At 44.9% G+C, this 18,095-nt stretch overlaps 1 protein-coding gene across 1 annotated transcript in view; it reads right to left on the bottom strand.

The window, feature by feature from the left end:
• Positions 1-18,095, bottom strand: part of LOC146203157 (MAM and LDL-receptor class A domain-containing protein 1-like) — a 138,914-nt gene that overhangs the window by 66,776 nt on the left and 54,043 nt on the right. Inside the window, exons 30-38 of the mRNA XM_084588544.1 lie at positions 13,876-14,107; positions 12,776-12,898; positions 12,552-12,688; positions 11,216-11,327; positions 10,410-10,565; positions 8,147-8,299; positions 6,908-7,111; positions 5,227-5,376; positions 3,269-3,540 (exon numbers count right to left, since the gene is read on the bottom strand). Of these exons, the coding sequence (XP_084444670.1) occupies positions 3,269-3,540; positions 5,227-5,376; positions 6,908-7,111; positions 8,147-8,299; positions 10,410-10,565; positions 11,216-11,327; positions 12,552-12,688; positions 12,776-12,898; positions 13,876-14,107 (1,539 nt within the window). The remainder of the gene's footprint in view (positions 1-3,268; positions 3,541-5,226; positions 5,377-6,907; positions 7,112-8,146; positions 8,300-10,409; positions 10,566-11,215; positions 11,328-12,551; positions 12,689-12,775; positions 12,899-13,875; positions 14,108-18,095) is intronic.

Raw genomic sequence — 18,095 nt, 5'->3', positions numbered from 1 at the left:
CGGCTTTATGCCTGAAATAGCGCTAGACTTTCTGGCGATGCAGGTCTCTTCAGAAAGTGCGTTTTTCTCCTTTCAAAAGCCGATATGGCGTTGTCTTGTCCATGGCGTCGACCTCTCTATCAGAACTACACCCCCCCCCCCCTCCCCCCGAGTCGATGAGAAGTTAACTAGTGAGTCTAAGTTATTTACTGAGTAATTATAATAATTATTGCCCTGAATTGCATCTCCATTACTGCGAGTTCATTACTGAACATATTTTCTTCCTATCTTAAACGGCTATATATTTGTGAGTTAGTGACAATTTGCGGAAACTCTAGGTATATATGCTCTAACTTGTGGTCTTTCTTCTTTCTGTCTTTACCCCAACCTGTTTTATAGTCCCGAATAAAATAAAGTCCTGGTCTACAGCCAGCATATGGAAAGCGAACAGTGGAGGCGCTGCCTACGACAACATGCCATGTTCTTTCTCTGCCGTACTCAGGTTCACAGTACTCTAAATCTGACCGCAGCCAATTGATCGAACAGTCTGCTAGCCTTCGAGCCTCGCACAAAAAATTAGCACTATATTCATAGACATTGGCGTTGCGGGTATTTTCGCTATAAGCCTGACCTATGGATTTGAAGAGAACGTAACTGTGTGATCAGAGGCTCGGCAAGATTTCATCCCTATATTTCGCCGACGCGCGTGACATGTGACTATTCCAGTGGTAACGCTAGCCGCCTGCGCTAGTGGAGCGTGCCATTGAAGTATGTGGTTCATGTCGTGGCGCAGCATTTGTTCCTCCTCGCACCCAGCGGTGTCGCATGCAGGTGAAGGCAGGGCTAAATAGCACAAATAAAATTTCCGCTTTTTGAGGTGGAATCTTTACTACGCCATGTATCAGCCAAGGTCAAACTGTCCAGCCGATTGATCTTCGACGAACCAGAGATCGTAACGTGGCTAATCGCACCAGCTATGGTGTACCACGATTTGACATTTGACCTTTCACCTCTGACGGCAGATACAACATCACGTGCTCCCTCTTGTAATTCAAGGCGTCGTCGACCCCGTAGTTCCGGCAATTTGATCGCTGCAAAAACATGTCCGCCCATGTCTAAACCTAAGCCTAGCCAAAGAAAGCCCAATCAAAACGATGCTTTCGTTTCGCCTAACTAGGTTTAGCAGGGTTAAACCTCAGCCGCAATTAACCCTCCGCAATTAATAGGCTTTCCTTTGAAAAGACGTCGTCCTCATGCGACCAGGACCCGTGACTGGGCCAAGCGGTTATATAGGAGACCTGATCACGCATTTGGTTTGGTTTGATTTCAAATTCCCAAAGCGACTTAGGCTATGAGAGACGCCGTAGTCGAAGGCTTCGGAAATTTCGACCATCTGTGGTTCTTTAACGTGCACTGACATCGCACAGCACACCCTTGCACAGCCTTGCTTTCCGCCTCCTTCGAAAAGCGGCCGCCGCGGCCGGGATTCGATCCCTCATCCTTGGGCTCAGTAGTCGAGCGTCCTAACGACAGCACAACCACGGCGGGGTTAATCACGCATTTAAACAGGCGTCATGGGCGATTTAAATTTATGACCCGACCTATACGTGTCGTGTGCTCTATCAATCCGCAATAGCTTTATATGACGTAATAAACGGTTACACGGTAGTGTGTCATGCTTAGCAGCTGACGCTAAAATTCCCTGTTAGAAATGTGAACGCGCCTGAGATTCAAGACTTTTTTTTTTTTTTTTTCACTGAATCTTTTATCGTTTTCTTCTTTTGCTCTATTCCGAGAATTTGCGCGCGCCAAAAGTGCACACGTCGGGGCACACGCAATGCCTTCGCCCAACTTATTTCCTTCAGCTCACAAAGCCGGGACGTGAAGGTAAGCACCGTTGTTGAGTGTTGGAGCCTTGACAACAGAAACTTCGGCGCTCGGAAATAGAACGAGGATGCACAATCGGTGACAGTAAAGGATCATTGTGAAATAGAGGGAAAAATGGATCTCAGGAACTAATAACGTCAGCTATCCATCTACTATTTAATTGCTTCGCGTTCCTTCGCTGAGGCTGCATCATGCACAGCTAAATTGCATGATCGAAGACACACGCAACGCCATTACGCAAACCCGGCCGCCGTACTGGCACGCGAGATATTTCGCTCGAGAGGTTGTGTAGGCCTTCTTGATCTAGCCACGCGAGAACAGCGGTGGCATCCTTGGCGCGTATGCGTCGCGCTTTCATATTTATTAACTTTTATCGCTGTCCCTTCTCGTTGTTTCCTACTGATCTCGTGCCTTATGTCGTTTTCATTTCGCGTTGACAAGTTAGAGCAATTGGATGGTGCGGGCAGCCTTTCGCGTGTTGAAACTCGGGACTCTCCTTTGATTTGGGCACCTTAATGCAGCTACGATTTCATTACGTTTACTGGCTATTTAAGAGATCTAGCTAAGAGACGTCTTAACAGCGAAAATTGCCGTTTGCTATCTTTCCTTGAGACTTCTCTAAGAATGGGGCCTCAACATGTAACGCGAGTCACAGGCGTTATGTCGCAAAGCGTTTTCTGCCTCTTCTTGAGATGGGCTGCTGCTCACCCAGCGTTTTTTTTTTTTTTTTTTTTCGTTCTTCACTCGGTTTTCGCGGCGCGACCGAGATTCCGGAACGATTTCACGCAAACGAAGTGCGTTCTGTAGCAGATATATTCACCGAGGGTGCAAACAGATGCATTTCATAACCTCGTCTTCAACCGCAAGGCGCATGGGAGGATACACAAGCCAAGCGCATCATTTCCTTTCCGTCCATCGACAATACCTTCTGCGGCGGCTCCCTGGTTAGTGCGTTCGGCTGACAAGCACAAGGACGCAGGTTCAGATTACAGGGGAGACAGGCAATAGCGACTTTTTCACAAGTTCTGTATAAATTTCTTGCGTTATTGCAACGCAAACCGGTTCGAGGAGGGTCACATGTCCGCCAACGCTGATCTTAATTTTACGGAAGAGAAGCGCCGCCATGCATTTTCGCTCATTTTAACTTTGCGAGGGCAACAGGCGAGAGTTACAACTCTTCTCCTTTAATACGAGACGAAGAGGTAAGAAAAGTAGCGTTCAGGAGGACGCGAAGTTCAGAACAGAGATCAGAGGACGAACACGTGTGCCCTGGCTAGAGCACTATATATTCCAGGACCCCCCTCCCCCTTTCCTCCCCTCCCTACCTGTTTCCTTTTTTTTTTTTACCTTCTGTGTACCAACTATGAAAAAAAAAATGACATCTTGCTGGGTCTATACTTGCCTCATGCAGTGAATCTGAGCGAATAGTTGCGCTGCCGTACCGCCATCCAGTCGAAGGTTGGCCAAACATCATGTCCTGCACTATGGGTGCTGTGCTGCCTCGAGCCCGCACAGAGACGTTCAAGTATGCCACACCGGTGCCCTCGACGAAGAACCACAATGTTAGGCACCGTTCTTGCATTGGGGCCTGATCCGGAATCACCAGGCTGGCGACGTAAGCAGCGTCTTGCTGTCCCTTCTGTTCGTTGAGGTGCAGAAGCAAGAAGTGGCCTCCTAAAACAATAGGAAGGGTAAAATATTTCTCCAAATTTTGGCTGGTGTGAGAGTCATAATATTTGTTTTTTTCGGGACTCCATCAATCAGAAGTAGGCTAGGTTTTAATTATACGTGCAGAGTGTCCGAGGGCTGCACCTAATAAAAAAGGGGGAATAGGGGGGGTTCATGACATTGTCTTGAGCCCACAACTTATGCAAGGCAGTGAGCGCCCAATTTAGTAGCCTAACACAATTAAATAAAGATACTGTAGCTAAGTAAGATATAAAGTATCTCAGCAGTGTTCATGTTTTAAATATGTACGAGCTGCATGGTCGCTGCATCTGCAGCAACCAAATTTCTTTTTTACAGAAATATTATGAGGGCCCTAAAAGGTCACTTGCGGCTTCCATTGTGGAATGCAATATTTCTGTTGCCGAACTGCTAACCCAAGCACTGTCCGCGTTCTTCTTCTTATCTCGTTTTGTGTCCGTAGCGATGAGCACGTCCCGTTTGTTAACAGGTTGCCTACAACATTCGCTGTCACTTCAATTTTCTCGCGGCAATACGAAGTCTGGGATGCATCTAGCATTAGTTTTTTCGCTTCACTTATGAAACGTCGAGGTGTATATCAGTCTACTAATGCGATGGCTATCATTTTCATTACTGCCTCGCTGCAGGTATGAAAGTTCATATTATAAAACGCAACATGCATAAGCTGCAAGCTCCCTTTCGACAGCGTGAAGACGAACGAAAAAGTGTAAAAAAAAAAAAAAAAGCTTATGTTAGTACGTTTTAGTACGTTTAAGCTATTCGTGATAATCAGTTATGTCAAAATGTGCTGTTGTTGTTTTTTTTTTTTTTTTTCACTACGATCTGGCAGTCCATGTAATAGACTTGTATTGAAGTCTCTAGTATATGCCGGACACAATGGGAGACACGCAAATCGCCTATCTATCTTTGAAAGAATATACTAAATCAGGGAGTTTTGTAACAGATCTATAATTATTATAGATTTATTTCAGCCGCGCCAAATATTGCGCACATGCGAGACATTCGTACACTATATATAGTACAAACTTCGCCTGTATACGAGCGACACTCTTAGCGGAATAAAGAAAATGATGGGAATATGAGAATAACCTCATGTCAATAATGATTTGATGTACAACGCAGTAAGCATCTCTTCCTCCCATTCCTGTTTTCACGCATATATCTCCCGCGCCTTCCCTTCGTGCGAGAAACAGTGCCAGCTTCCGCGACCGCAACCCCAGCTTCCCGCTTCGCTCAATGATAATTAAAGAAGCAATATAAGCCGCCAAAACCCCTCGATGTATTTTTCTCAATTGTTTTGTTTGTCAGCTGATTTCTTCGTTTTCTTTGTTCTCCAGTGTGCATTACAATCGTGCAAGCCGCCAATGCTGACGAGCAGAGGAGCGGCGGATCTCAGCCAGAGAAATTTCAGCCAGCGGTAAATAGATTCGGGTCAGGAAGGTGGTTGGAACAAGCGTACCTGGACGCTAGCCCCTAGCCGAACCACGCATGAGTTCAAGACAAAGTACGGCATCAAGTAATCCTCTATTCGCCCTCCTATAATGCATGGGGACAGCGAAGAGCGAAGTTAGTACTTCGATTCAAGGACTGGGTAAGTGAGCTTCGATTTCTTCAAGGCTCCAACGCAGCCGTGGGTTTTGCCTTGGAACTCACCTTTCGAAGCACCGAAAGTGTGGTCGCTGTACCGGCCGCTGACCGTAACAAGGTCGCTGTTCCCTCCAGCGACGCGCCAACGTCCGCCGCCGCTGCTATCCACTTGGAATCCGCAGTAGCCGTCTCCCTCGAAATCACACAAAGTGCCGGCTGCAGACACGACGCAAGGCAAATGTCATGTCATACAAAACAAGCTCTTTACTCGACATAGACTTAATATTTGGATGGTTTCTTTGCGACTTCGCACGCCGAGGTCTGGCTGCAACATCAAAAATGTCGAAAAGAATACGTCTCTCGACACACCTCTAGAATGGCTTGTTAATTAGTGTTATATGGACGGGGTATACTCCAACCAACTGAAGCTAAGGTGTAAACATATACCGGCACATGAGGACCCGTAACTTACACATCACGTTTGCTGACCACTCTACGGGGAAAGTTTTACTTTTATTGCTTAAATATAATTATTTTAAGATATCGAAACAAAGGCACATTGCAATTATAAACAGGCACTGCGCTCCTTAAAAAAAAAAAAAAAAAGAAGCAATTTAGCAGTTTTCGTCTTGCTTTCTAGTGCGGATTAGCTCATACAACTTCGTAGGGTGCACTTTGAAGAAATCCCCGAATCATGAATATGGGCCACTTTACCTTCCGCTTTATGATCGGCACAGGAGAGCTCTCGAACAAACAACTCCAGGGCCCGTATTCAGAGTTTGCGTCGTTATCGAAGTGTCGCTATCTCATGTGACCTCGAATCATCAGATTGGTGGAAACGCCGGAACATGTTGCCGCTTCTTCCGGTTCCGTAGTGGTCACACCCGGTTCTGGTGTTTCGACCAATCAGATGACTCGAGGTCACGTGAGATAGCGACCCTGTGATAACGACGCAAACTCGGAATACGGGCCCAGGTCCTGCCAACGCGTTACTAGTAGAACTTTCCGCAACCAAAGCGGTGGCTTGGTGGTTTTGCCAATCAGCTGCTGATCTTAATCCCTCGGGATTGAATTTCTGGCCCAGCTTCCGCATTTAGATTCAGGCGCGATGCAAGAACAATTGTGCGCAGTGCGTTGTCAGCGAGCGTTAAAAAAACAACTAGTAGAAATTTTTCGGGGGCACTCCATTATATAGCTTCCCTCATAGCTCATGCACCTATTCGGAACGTTGACACCATCATCTAAAATTAAATTATGTTATAAGTGGCTGTTCGCATGCACATATATATATATATATATATATATATATATATATATATATATATATATATATATATATATGAACAAAGTGGAAGCAATGGAATTATTAGCGTACTTGTCACCTGAAAATGACTGAAATCGACGTTCTGTGAATCGCTTTATGACTCTGCAAGTTAAACTGAACAAAATTATTTCTTCAAGGCTTAGTTTTTATACTCTAAATATTAGGTACAAACTATACCACACAGAAAATCGTGGGGCATTTCCTCAAGAGAAGCCAACAGTACGCTTGAAGTTGCGTTCTTCCGTGGTACATCGGCGTCTTTATGACCTCAGCTCTAACTACTTGTCGATCAGAGTCATAAACGATGCCGTGTCGAGAGATAAATAAGCTACGAGCTCACGCGAAATGTCTCCTATGAGAGTGCCTTAACACTTTTGTGAGGTTGTTTGTAATGGCCTGAACCACAACCCTAAAGTCACCAACCTGGGTGCATGCATGTTCCACTAGGAGCGACGCGCATCTCGTCGAGGGCGACCTCCACCAGGCCTCTATTACGCGGCTGCACTGTAACAGCCAACCGCTTTCCGGCAGCGTCCCCACTCGGCACAATGAAAGATCCTCTCTTCCAGATGCGGTCGAAGCCCTGCTGTTGGGTCCAGCTCACCTGATCGATGCCACTCGAAGTTTCTGCGCGTGCAGCACGGGGATGCGATATTTGAACATTGAAACGTAACAAAACAAAAACGAAGTTGCGGGTTCTGCGAGCAATTAATTCGTTCAAAACCACGAAGGCGATGACGTGCCTACGCCTTCAACACTGAAATGAGCTTCGAAAAATGAAGTGAACAATGGGTTTCATTCTTGAACAATCGCTGCTTCAGCTGTTATTAGTACACAAATAATACCCCCTAATTTATTTTCTTTTACGTCCCTGCTTTGAGATGGCGGTGCGACTACACATGTTTTATGACATATGTGCCAATTACGTATAAGAAGATATTTTGTCAAGAAGTGGTTCAAAAACGTTTCTAGACAGAATGATAATTTTTAGCCCGAGTCAGGAGGTTGGGATGTTTGGAACGTAATATTTAAAATGCACCATTATAATCAAAGAAACTTTTCACCTTCGAGACATCCGCCAGCAAGTTTTTCCCCTTCTCAGTTTTATTTTCATTATATGATTTGTTATTCATCAAATGGTCGGTTACTGATCAGACAGGACAGCGATAAGACTAATGTGAGCAAAAAAAAATCATATTCTTAATGCATTTACCTAATCTTTACTAAACGCAAGGAGGGATTATTTAAATACTTCAATAACGCTACGAACTGCGTACACTGACTTGATTAAAAGCAGGATAAGTACTTCACAAAAACAGTGTCCTTTCCTCATGACTCGCACTGTGGCTGAAACATTTAGGAGCCCTCCCGACGCTGTGCCTTAATTCGCCATACAGACAGATGAACTATAGACGCTGAGATTGAATGAGTTATGAGAAAGTTATTTCTTTTTTCTGGTACTGAAGAAGTAAGGTACCGCTTGAACACAAAACAAACTTTTCTTTGCCGTTATGTTCTTTGCGAAGACCAAACTGCATTCGTACCGAAATGGAGTTTCAGATGCGTCTTCCAAACCATTTTTGGTTGTAAAAGCACAGCCTGAGTCAAGAAAAATGGCAATTTAGGTTGAGAAGCAGTTTAGCAGCGGTACTGCAGCCTCACCGTTAAAAATACCCATGAGAAGTTGCGCCGGGGCCAAGCTGTACAAGAAGTACCAGAACTGGACGCAGTAGTCGCTCTTCGAGGGCAGCAGAGGAGCACTGGTGAGCATGTCGCTACGAGATGACAGCTGGGGCGAGAAGTAAGCGTACTTCCCTGGTAAATGGAAGAAAAAAGTTGATGTCATTCTGCGTGGATGCAGAAGGTGATCATTAGGAATGTCGGTTCCTTAACACGAGAAATGAGCAAAACGCAAAGTAGACAGAGCAGTCGTGTTCTATCGAGTAAACTTTTTGTAAGAACCAAAAAGAAATTACAAGGAAAATTATTTGCGTACATGAACCAAAATTAAGGTAATAATATGGTATGCTACTCGATATTAACGCAGTCTTCTAAAAACTAACACGAACGTGCCGTAGGCGCTTCAAAGACCCTTATGCTAAAGACACAGGTAGCAGAACCTTCGTTGGCTCACACAAACAAAAGGAGCCTACAGTACATTCCACTGATATTACTACTAAACTCAAGATCCTCGACGCTCTTGAAATGCTCTCAAGTGTGCAGATCGCTTCCCTTCCTTATTTGTGAACTTTTGCCTTTCCTGGCGGCAGCTCACAAGAAAGATCTAAATACGTGACATACCATGCGAAGGCTTAAATAAATAAGGAGAAACTTAACAGGAAGGCATAATTTGAAAGGACCTGCCTTCCCGAAGTTATTACACGACCATAGCTTGGAAAATTTTAGCCAAGTACGAATGCAACCCATTAACGCTTGCCAACGTCTTTCAAGCTATTTTTTTTTCCCCTTCTGGTTGTGTTTCTCAAGATTTTGATCACCGCACCTGCCAGAAAAAGAAAATTACATAAGCACATAACTGAGCCAGATTTGCATGATGAAGAATTCGTGGGCGGAATGCGGTGCCGGTCTGCACTCTTTATGTCTGTTCTCACTCGACCTCGTGTTTGAATTGAGAGCGAAAACTTGGAGCCTGCTTTTAATCGCCGATATCTGTGATGCCAAATAAGCTCGATCATTTTTGGTCCGTGAGTAATGCTTTGCGATTCAATGCATATCAGTGTCATCAGCTTTCTTTATCCACGGTGGACACCCTTTCAGTGCCCTTTTAAGTCTACTTAGGTTGCCTAAAATAATTCGGAGAATTCTACTATTCCCTCAGCGTTCACGTGTCGCTTGGCGACGATAAACCCTGTAATTTTAAACATATTATTTCCTACCCCTACTACCTGCCAGCAGATTATCGTGCGAAATTCTGCCTCGCATTACGGAACTGTAGCTGAGGATTCTCCCGAACCTCCTCCAACCGTTTGTCGCCAAAGTAGCTTGCATGGGTAAGTGTCGAAAAACTTCCATTTTGAATATCAACGCCATCGATTAATCGCAGTACTCTCAGAACATCAATTAATTTAGCTACTGACCACATTGCATAAAACTTTGGAGCCCTCAAAATGAGCCATGAGTACCGTCTTCACGACGAGTAATAGGAAAATAATTCCAGAACGAAAGAAACCATGAACCAACTAGCCCAGGCAAAAGTATTGAAAGAAAAGACTTTATAGATGCACTGTACATAAAAAATATAAAGATATACTGCAAGCTTTCTACAGCGTCCTGAATAAGCAACACATCGGCAATTCCAAACTATAGTTACTCGCCGCGGCGTCTTATCGGCCTTTTGTTTCTGCCGCGTCAAGCTACCTGTTTGCTGCATGATATCAGTGCAAGACGAAAAGTTGAGTCAGCATATCCTATTCTGTCTGGTTCACTCCGCCCGACAGCTAACGGCAGCTCACCCCGACTCAGCAGCGTTTACATGAGCCCGACCAAAATATTTCATTGCTGCAGACCGAATCGACCCGGCGTTGTCAGGTTCGTGCAGACACCCGGTGTGCCGTCTCTCATAGCCGACCTGCAGTTTCGGAACGTCCGGCAAGACCTATATGCCATACCGCACCACACTATATCATGCTATGCCACACCATACCAAGTCATACCGTCTTCTATCATACAACACCCTGTCACACAGTACCATACTATATCTGGTCATCACCATATTACAGCACACCGTGCCAAGCCATGTCATACCAAATCGTTTCATACCATACTATACCTCACGGTATATAAATGTAATCTTTTTACCCCATAATACAAACCTCTTTTAGTTTCAATCAATAATTAAAGTTTATCTACGCTACGTTCAAGAAAAGCATGGAGCCCGCAAAAGCAATACGAATAAGCATTTTACCCTCCAGAGTGCGTAACTTGGAATCCGTGTGCGGTCCGTCGCGGGTGAGGATGGCAGTTCGACCAGACCGGATAAGCCATGTGTTCCCTGACTGGTTCCACGAGCAAAAATCCATATCGAAGTCGCAGTCCCAGACTGTTGAGTTGCGTATTTCCACTGCGCCAGGTCAATGAAATAGCCGACAATGAAAGGTCAGGTTTCCGGGAAGGAAAAATAGCCGCAAACAACTTGCGAGTAAGAACAAGACAACCTGATGCGGGTGAAGTTCGATCTATACTCCGAGCAGCACATGTCCATCGCCTCTTATCCAAAACTAGCATGGTAGCTAGAGACGTACAGGCTAAGCTCTTTATGCGAGAGAATAAAAAGTTGTGGAGGGTGTGTAAACTTTCTTATTGCGTCGTTATTACTACATTTCTCGGCAGTGCCGCCAGTACACCCCCTCCCCCCCCCCCCCCCCCCCCCCAATCTGTGTCGAGGTGCTCAGATTGGCTACAGTCTGCTTGATTTTGCATGCGTTTTAGGAGTCATACATAGGAAGGATGAATTTGGAAGATTCTGAAAGGAAGGGGGCGTGAGCAACTACACTAAAGGTATAAATCAATGCTTAGCAGCTACACTGTAGAACAAAGAATTCCTCGTATGGTTTTCAAAATATGGTACATGCACGCATTAAAGATAAAAGCCAACTTATGCACAAGTAGTTTTGATCAGGAAAGAATACTTGTTAAGGCGTACGAGTGATACCAAGCAGCGAACACGATTGCCGCGCAACTGATCATGCGTTAAATTAACTATGGCCTTACCTGATGTACCGTCTGCAGTCATATTTCCGGGGCAGTTACGGTCGAAAACTTCAATGTCGTCAATGGCCACATCGACTGGCTCGTCATCACCCGGGTAACCAAAAATGCGAATCTGGTTAAAATGGGGAAATTAAATTATAGGCATGGAGAACGACGTCCGATAGCACAGTCTACAGCGATACTTTGAGTCGTTGCTTTAGCTCTAGTTTCAACGCATCGGTACTGATGCACGGTGCTAGACGTCCCACCACAGTTGTAAGCTACTCAAATGCATTATCAATCAGCCGTACGACGTGAGCGAAAGATCAGACATTTGCAGATGCAAAATAAAAACGGCGACTTTGAAATAGACACCGGAAATTGTGATGATTCATTGCACTCCTCTTGGCAACCTCAATTCTGGTCATGCTGTTTCACTGAGTTCGTGACGTGATCATAGAAGCGACGCCTCTTTTAAAATTCCAGGTTGCAAGGTTAATACGAAATTACTGATATCTGAGCTGAGAACACATATGCTATTCTTTTTTTTTTTTTAATTTTACTACCAGAATAAGGTGGTGAAGAAAATCATGTATGGTTTCGTTTGTGGAGTTTAATTTCCCAAAGCGACTCAGAATATGAGATACTTCGTAGTGGAGGGCTCCGGAAATTTCAATCACCTGAAGTTCTTTAACGTGCACTGATATTTGCACAGCAAACGGGCGCCTTGCTTTTCGCCTCCATCGAAAAGAGGCCGCCGAGGCCAGAATTCAATCCCGCATCCTTGGGGACAGTAGTCGTACTCCCCAACCACTGAACCACGGCAGCGGTGTATAATACATGTGTAACACGTATGCGACAGCACAACAAAGCAAATTCGTTCTGAAAAACTGAAGTAGTTCTCTGTTTACCCTCTATCAACCTACTCTGCCTGTGACAACAAATCCAATGCCCATGTTAAGGTTGCGACTTCGCGTCAAAAACTTGCGAGTTCCTACATTCTGTAAAGCATATGCAGTAAAGTTCATGCCAAACCGTACCACACTATATCATACCATACTCGTATCAGACTACCAATATATCAAATGTCAATATTTAATCCAAGACTTCAAAAAGACTTCACACTGCACAGAACATTTTCATGATTTGTTCTTTCAATAGGTGAGCAGTCCAGTGTGGCCGAAGCGCTATTTCACTGAAAGGAAAAGTCGAGCAAAATATATAAGCGTGACAAGTGAGACAACTTTAATTTTGCTGCGTCATTGATGCGAATTGCTGGCTCAAGGACTTTTTTAAGCTAATTCACACGGGACTTCTGCAAGTTCAAGAGCATATGTAGAGACAAGTGCATCCTTACGTTATACGCCGCAGGCAGCCAGCTCTGATGGGTCCGGAAAAGTTGCCATCCAGCAGTTCTTCCTTCAGCCAAAACAGACATGCGACGAAACACCTTCCCGCGTTGTGCATATTGAACTGAGAGCTGCGCTTGCCCACCTGCAGGGTAAATTTATTTCAACGCAACTGCTCACAATTCGGTTATGCAAGTACTGTTTGAGTTAAAGTTCGCATCGCAACACGTACCTTTCGGGTCCACAAAGTAATAAAATTGGAGACAACTCTTGGGGGAGTAATGCAGCAGCTCACTCTCAATGATGCCAACTCGGTTACCCCTGGCGCTTTGAGCATCAAGGAACAGGAAGTGGCCTGTGAAAATGAGCGTAAACATTGACTCTGGGTATTCCCTGAGCAATGAGCAAAAAATAATTTACTGTAGCAGATTGGACACATCCGCCCAAGCAATACTCCATCTAGTCTCAGTCACGCATGTCTGACCTTGTTCTAGATTCTAGATTCGTTACACCTAAAAATAATGCATATATTTTTATCCACCCACTGGGCGCAATTAGTCGCACTTCAGACGATGCAAGCTTCAAGAACTGGGAAAAAAGGGCTTATGGCCATATAAGGACAATTCTAAAAATTGGTGTATATTAAACTCCAAAATGCCACCCCCTAACCATACTGCTGCAATAAATAAATATTTCAGCGAAAAAAAAAATTGTTTATAGACACATCATATTTTCTCCTATGGTGAAACGGCTGAATGGTATCCGCGCACGAGAATCACGAGTCATTGACAAGGCAAGAGTACACGGGCGTGTACCCGAGCGTCATTATGGTTCTTGCGCAACCGAACACTGGCTAGTAATCTGACAGGCGAGTCACATGCCTTCTATTTGAAGAAACTTAACATCCATTTCTAGCTGGAATAGTTATTTTCAAACGCAATAAAGGATTTTCTGGCAGCATGTGTCTAATGATTTTGTTCCCAAGAGCACTAGCCTAGCTTGGCTTGCACCTTGATGTTCGCTCTATCAAAGAATAAGGAGACGATGTGTCCGCCACACTCACAAGTATATACTCCTCCTACTTAGACACCACAGGCACGAACGGATTCTGGATCGGGAAGCTCTAAAACAGACCGCTTTATCTCATCATAAAACTGCTCACGGGGCTGAATAGATAATTTTCCGGATCTGTCAGACCTCTTTCTAAGTTGGCTTTTCGACTTCGTAACAACTAAATTATATTATATTTTTGAGTGACACGTAAATTATTTCAAGAAGCATGAGCTAAATGTATACGTATGACACGCCGCATATTTCATTTTGGTGGCGTACCATGCCTCGAGCCCAGAGTGTGATCGATGGCCGGGCCACTACGGTCAGGAGTAGGACCAGACCATCGTTGCCAGGTGAGGTCCGGTGAGCCGGCCACGTTTCTCCAGTCGCACAGGTCGTTCTCGAAGCTGCAGCTTCCGGGCCTGGGGCACACCCAACCGGACAGCAGCAAGTCGTCCACGGCCAGCGCGCTCACATTTCCCTCCGGGTTCTCACCCTGCAGCTCTAGCCACTGGTTTCACCAGTGCAGTCACGAAAAGAATTAGTGCCGGCGCTAGCAGAGCTTGACACGATTGCATTTCATCATGACAACAAACTGGCTACTGGTAAGTCAGAGCGCTAGCGTTTAGTGCGATGCCGGTTGCAACCTAGCACTCAGGAAAATATGAGGCGTACGCGCTCATGGCGTCGGCACTACATGGCGCCTGGTTCTCTTCATGTGGCTCGTCAGCTCGCAATCGCTTAGCTCGCTAACGGGACAAAAGAACCAAGTCGTCCGAAGCTATACTCGGAAGAATTTCCCGAAAGCTGCTGCGAGCGCGAGCACAGGCGAGGGTTGCATAGAGATACTGAATGCTGTCAGAAACGCACGGCTATTTTCATGCTATTCGTACACTCTTGCTGCTATCTTCGGCATTAACGGGCACATGCATTATTTGCACATCATAAGAGGCGCTGAATTTTGCGCAAAGCATGGTAAGGCAGTGTAAATGCAGCACGTTTTAAAAGAAAGAACATGACTAATTACAGAAAAGCTACAATGCGCGCACAGATATTTCGCATGGTGGGAATACATAATCAGGACCGAAGTTCCAACTCAAGATCGCCTCTCACCAAGTTTCATGAAGTCTTCTGTTTCAGTTCAAAAATATTGTTGCGGGAAAGAATATATTTACAATTATTTGCACTAGCAAAGATAACACAAGCTGTGAGCAACTTCGAGAACATAGATTTTCGTCATCTTCGTAAGTCTTCGGCTCGCACTATCACTCATCTTCGTTGTCGTTGTCTGCCCGCTGCATGACCCGCGGCTGTTTATGTGCCGTCTTGACGTTAGTGTGGCGACGTTTGAACTTCGTGATAAGGTTCGGGGCGGAGTACGTGGACGATGTGGATGGTGGGACAAAGAGAGGATGGCGAGGATGCAAGGGGAGTTATGTCCTAGTTTACGTCAGTGACGCGGCGTTCTGCTTGGTAAGGCCCACTGTATAATAAAAAGGAAGCTTCTTGGAGAGAACTCCACTAAGAGATGGTGACCACAGGAGGACAAGCTATACTAGGATGTAGTCGACTGCGGGATGACGGCGGTCATAGGCAGGCTTCTGGGATACTTCAGGGGCGCAGGAGGTGACTGCGGGATTTGGTGGGGAGCGTCGCCTGGGCGATGGCGTCTCGCGTTTAAGCAGTGGGGGGGACTGAAGAAGGCTGCATTAGTGTGTCCAAGGAAAAGAATACATGCGAAGGTCACATAAGGCAAGGGTGTGTCTCGATCTCGGTAGTCTGGCGAGACGTACATAAATAACATACCCGTCAGCGTGCGGTTGGGCCGTTCCGTAAACCAGTTGGTTTAAGAATGGTAGTGCCATACTAGGACCAAAAATAACGGGCGCGGTCAGATAATGGGAGGCGTCGTTATGAAGAATGAAGGTTTAAGGTTTGTAGAAAAAAATCGGCGACATCGGTAGGTAAGGCTGCGTGGTGGCTTACAAAGTCATAAAGTGAGTGGCGACAGCGATCCATTTATTGCTGGATATAGACGTGAAAAAAAAGCAGATAAGATCCAGGCTAACACCCGAAATACGCCCATGGGTTGCAGAAGAGCGGCAGGCAAAGTGGAGGACTTCTTCTGACGTTCACATGGGTCGCAGGCGGCAACGTAAAGCTTGACGAAACAATAGAGGCCGCGCTAAAAGAAGCGGCGCCGGACCCAAAAGTACGTGAGCGACACACCATTGTGGCCGGCTCTTGGCAGACCGTGCAGTTTTTAAAGGACAGAAGAGCGTAGACGTTGGGGAATGACGAGCGGTAGAAGAGGGCTATCGGGGCGCAGGTTGCGGCGATATAGAATTTCATTTTGAAGCGTATAAAGTTTGAGGTACGGATCTGGGTTTGTAGAGCTGAGGCCTTCAATTGAGGGATCGTAAGGATAAGTCTTGGCGCGGCTCGTTGGCGATACTGGTGTGAAAAGAGTTCCCTAATAAGTAGCGCATGGTTGTTGTTGTTGTTGTTGACCAAATAACCTTTGGCACATACCCACAGAGGGGGATCGGCCAAGAATTGGGTAGCAAAGAAAATTTTTGAAGTATACTTGCATGTATAAAAAAGAAAAAAGAAAAGCTATTTGAGGGGTAGAAGAAAGGAAACAAAAAGAGAAATAAATGAAATATAAAATGAAAATTGGTAACGCACACGGGAGATTGACACTGTAATTGTAGAACGAGTGATGTTTAAATATTTAGCAAGGCAAACGATTTGAGTCCAGTAAAAAATTTTGCAAGGCGGTAAAAACAGACCTGTGACTGTGTCCAAGGATGGTGGCGCCAAATGATAACAATATCGGGCTACTTAAACTGAGGCCAAGCTGTTGCAATGGCCTTTCCATCAACTGTCTTCTCAACGTAGTGAAGCGGCGGTAAAACCATAAAAAATAATCTAATGATTCCTGTTCACTGCAAAATGCGCAGACTGGAGAAAGTGCCAAACGAGACCTGTAAAGATAGAAATTTAAAGGTGGGATACGGCATCGCAGCCTTGTTAGAGAAATCTTAAGTTGTCGTGAATGACATAATTTCCTATGCCAAGAATAATTTAGATGCAGGTACTCATCAGATATCAAAAGATGTCCTTTTTTTTCATATTTAACAGAACGTTTTTCCGAAACCTCGCTGCGGTGATGTACGCTGTCGCCGGAAGGATAGATAATACGGGGCCATTGAGGGACTCTTTTGCCAAACTGTCAGCCTATTCGTTTAAAGTCACATTGTTGTGGCCTGGTGCCCATACCATATGTACAAGTTTGAAATGTCCAGGGATCAGGGAGAGAATGGTTTTTACTATTGCAGAATCCAGTGACAAAGAGAGGGATGAACACGAGGATAGAGAGTCGGAAATTACAGCCACTTTAGAAAAAGAGGAGTCTAATTTCCGTAAAGCGAGTACCACCGCCAGAAACTCCGCTTCGAAAATTGGGGTGAAGTCCGGAAGCCGGACAGAAAAAGACCAGTCTAAATGCGGACAATATATACCAATATATACCCACACCCGCCTTTTCATTACATTGAGATGCGTCAGTAGCTATTACTAAACTAACAGAAAGGCTTCTTAAATGATCTTCTAATAATCCATTTAGAATAACGGATGATCTTAAGCATTATTCGGGAATATGTCGTCAAAGACAATTTCATAAGACGACCCGCCGGTTTGTATGGGTATAGAATACTAGGAAAGGAAACATTTAAAGGGTCTAGCAATTTTTTTACCATAACTACCTGCGGGGTGTGTAATTTAGGCCAATGGACACCGAAAAAGGAGGTCGGTTGACCGCACAAAATGGACATAGATCGGTGAAACTCTGATTCATATATCCTTAGGTATGTGTGAACAGTTAGAATTTGTAATCTACATATCAAATCAGGAATCCGGGCTTCAAGGTAGAGCACATTGTTGGCAACAAATTTTGGAAGTCCAAGACACAACCAAAGCGCTTCTCGCTCCAAGAGAACAAGCGGCCGAATTTTATAAGCTGCCGAACCAGAAAACAAGACTGAACCAAACTCTAAAATTGGACGCAGATACATAACATAAACCATTAAAAGCAAATCTCTCCGCATTCCAGACAGGGGACGGCTAATTCGGCGCAATATGCTCAGTTTCTGAACATTAAAAAAAAAACGAAATATCGCCGTGAAATACTGTAAATTCTAATACAACAGTAATGTTAAATTTTAATCTCTCGAAATTGCGCTACCATATTCTTGATTGGCTTGGCAGAAGCAGGCACAGAATAACATTCTTCCGTCTTGTTTTTCTCTATTTCTTGTCTTGTATTAACATGCTCTGCACAGAGTTCTGCATATTCACACGTTGCTTCTTGATTCACATTTATGATGCCTGTGTACTGTGCGCGGCAGTGCCCTGTAAAGGTCCTCAGGAAACCGCAATTAACCTGAAATCTTCCTCTACGAGCATGTCTTTTTTCTCTCGCTCCTTTTTACCCCGTG

Source organism: Amblyomma maculatum, chromosome 1 (genome assembly GCF_055883805.1).
Source record: "Amblyomma maculatum isolate TAMU_Amacu chromosome 1, ASM5588380v1, whole genome shotgun sequence".
Classification (NCBI taxonomy): Eukaryota; Metazoa; Arthropoda; class Arachnida; order Ixodida; family Ixodidae; genus Amblyomma; species Amblyomma maculatum.
The sequence above is the reverse complement of the archived record's forward strand: the minus strand, read 5'-3'. Positions and strand labels throughout refer to the sequence as shown.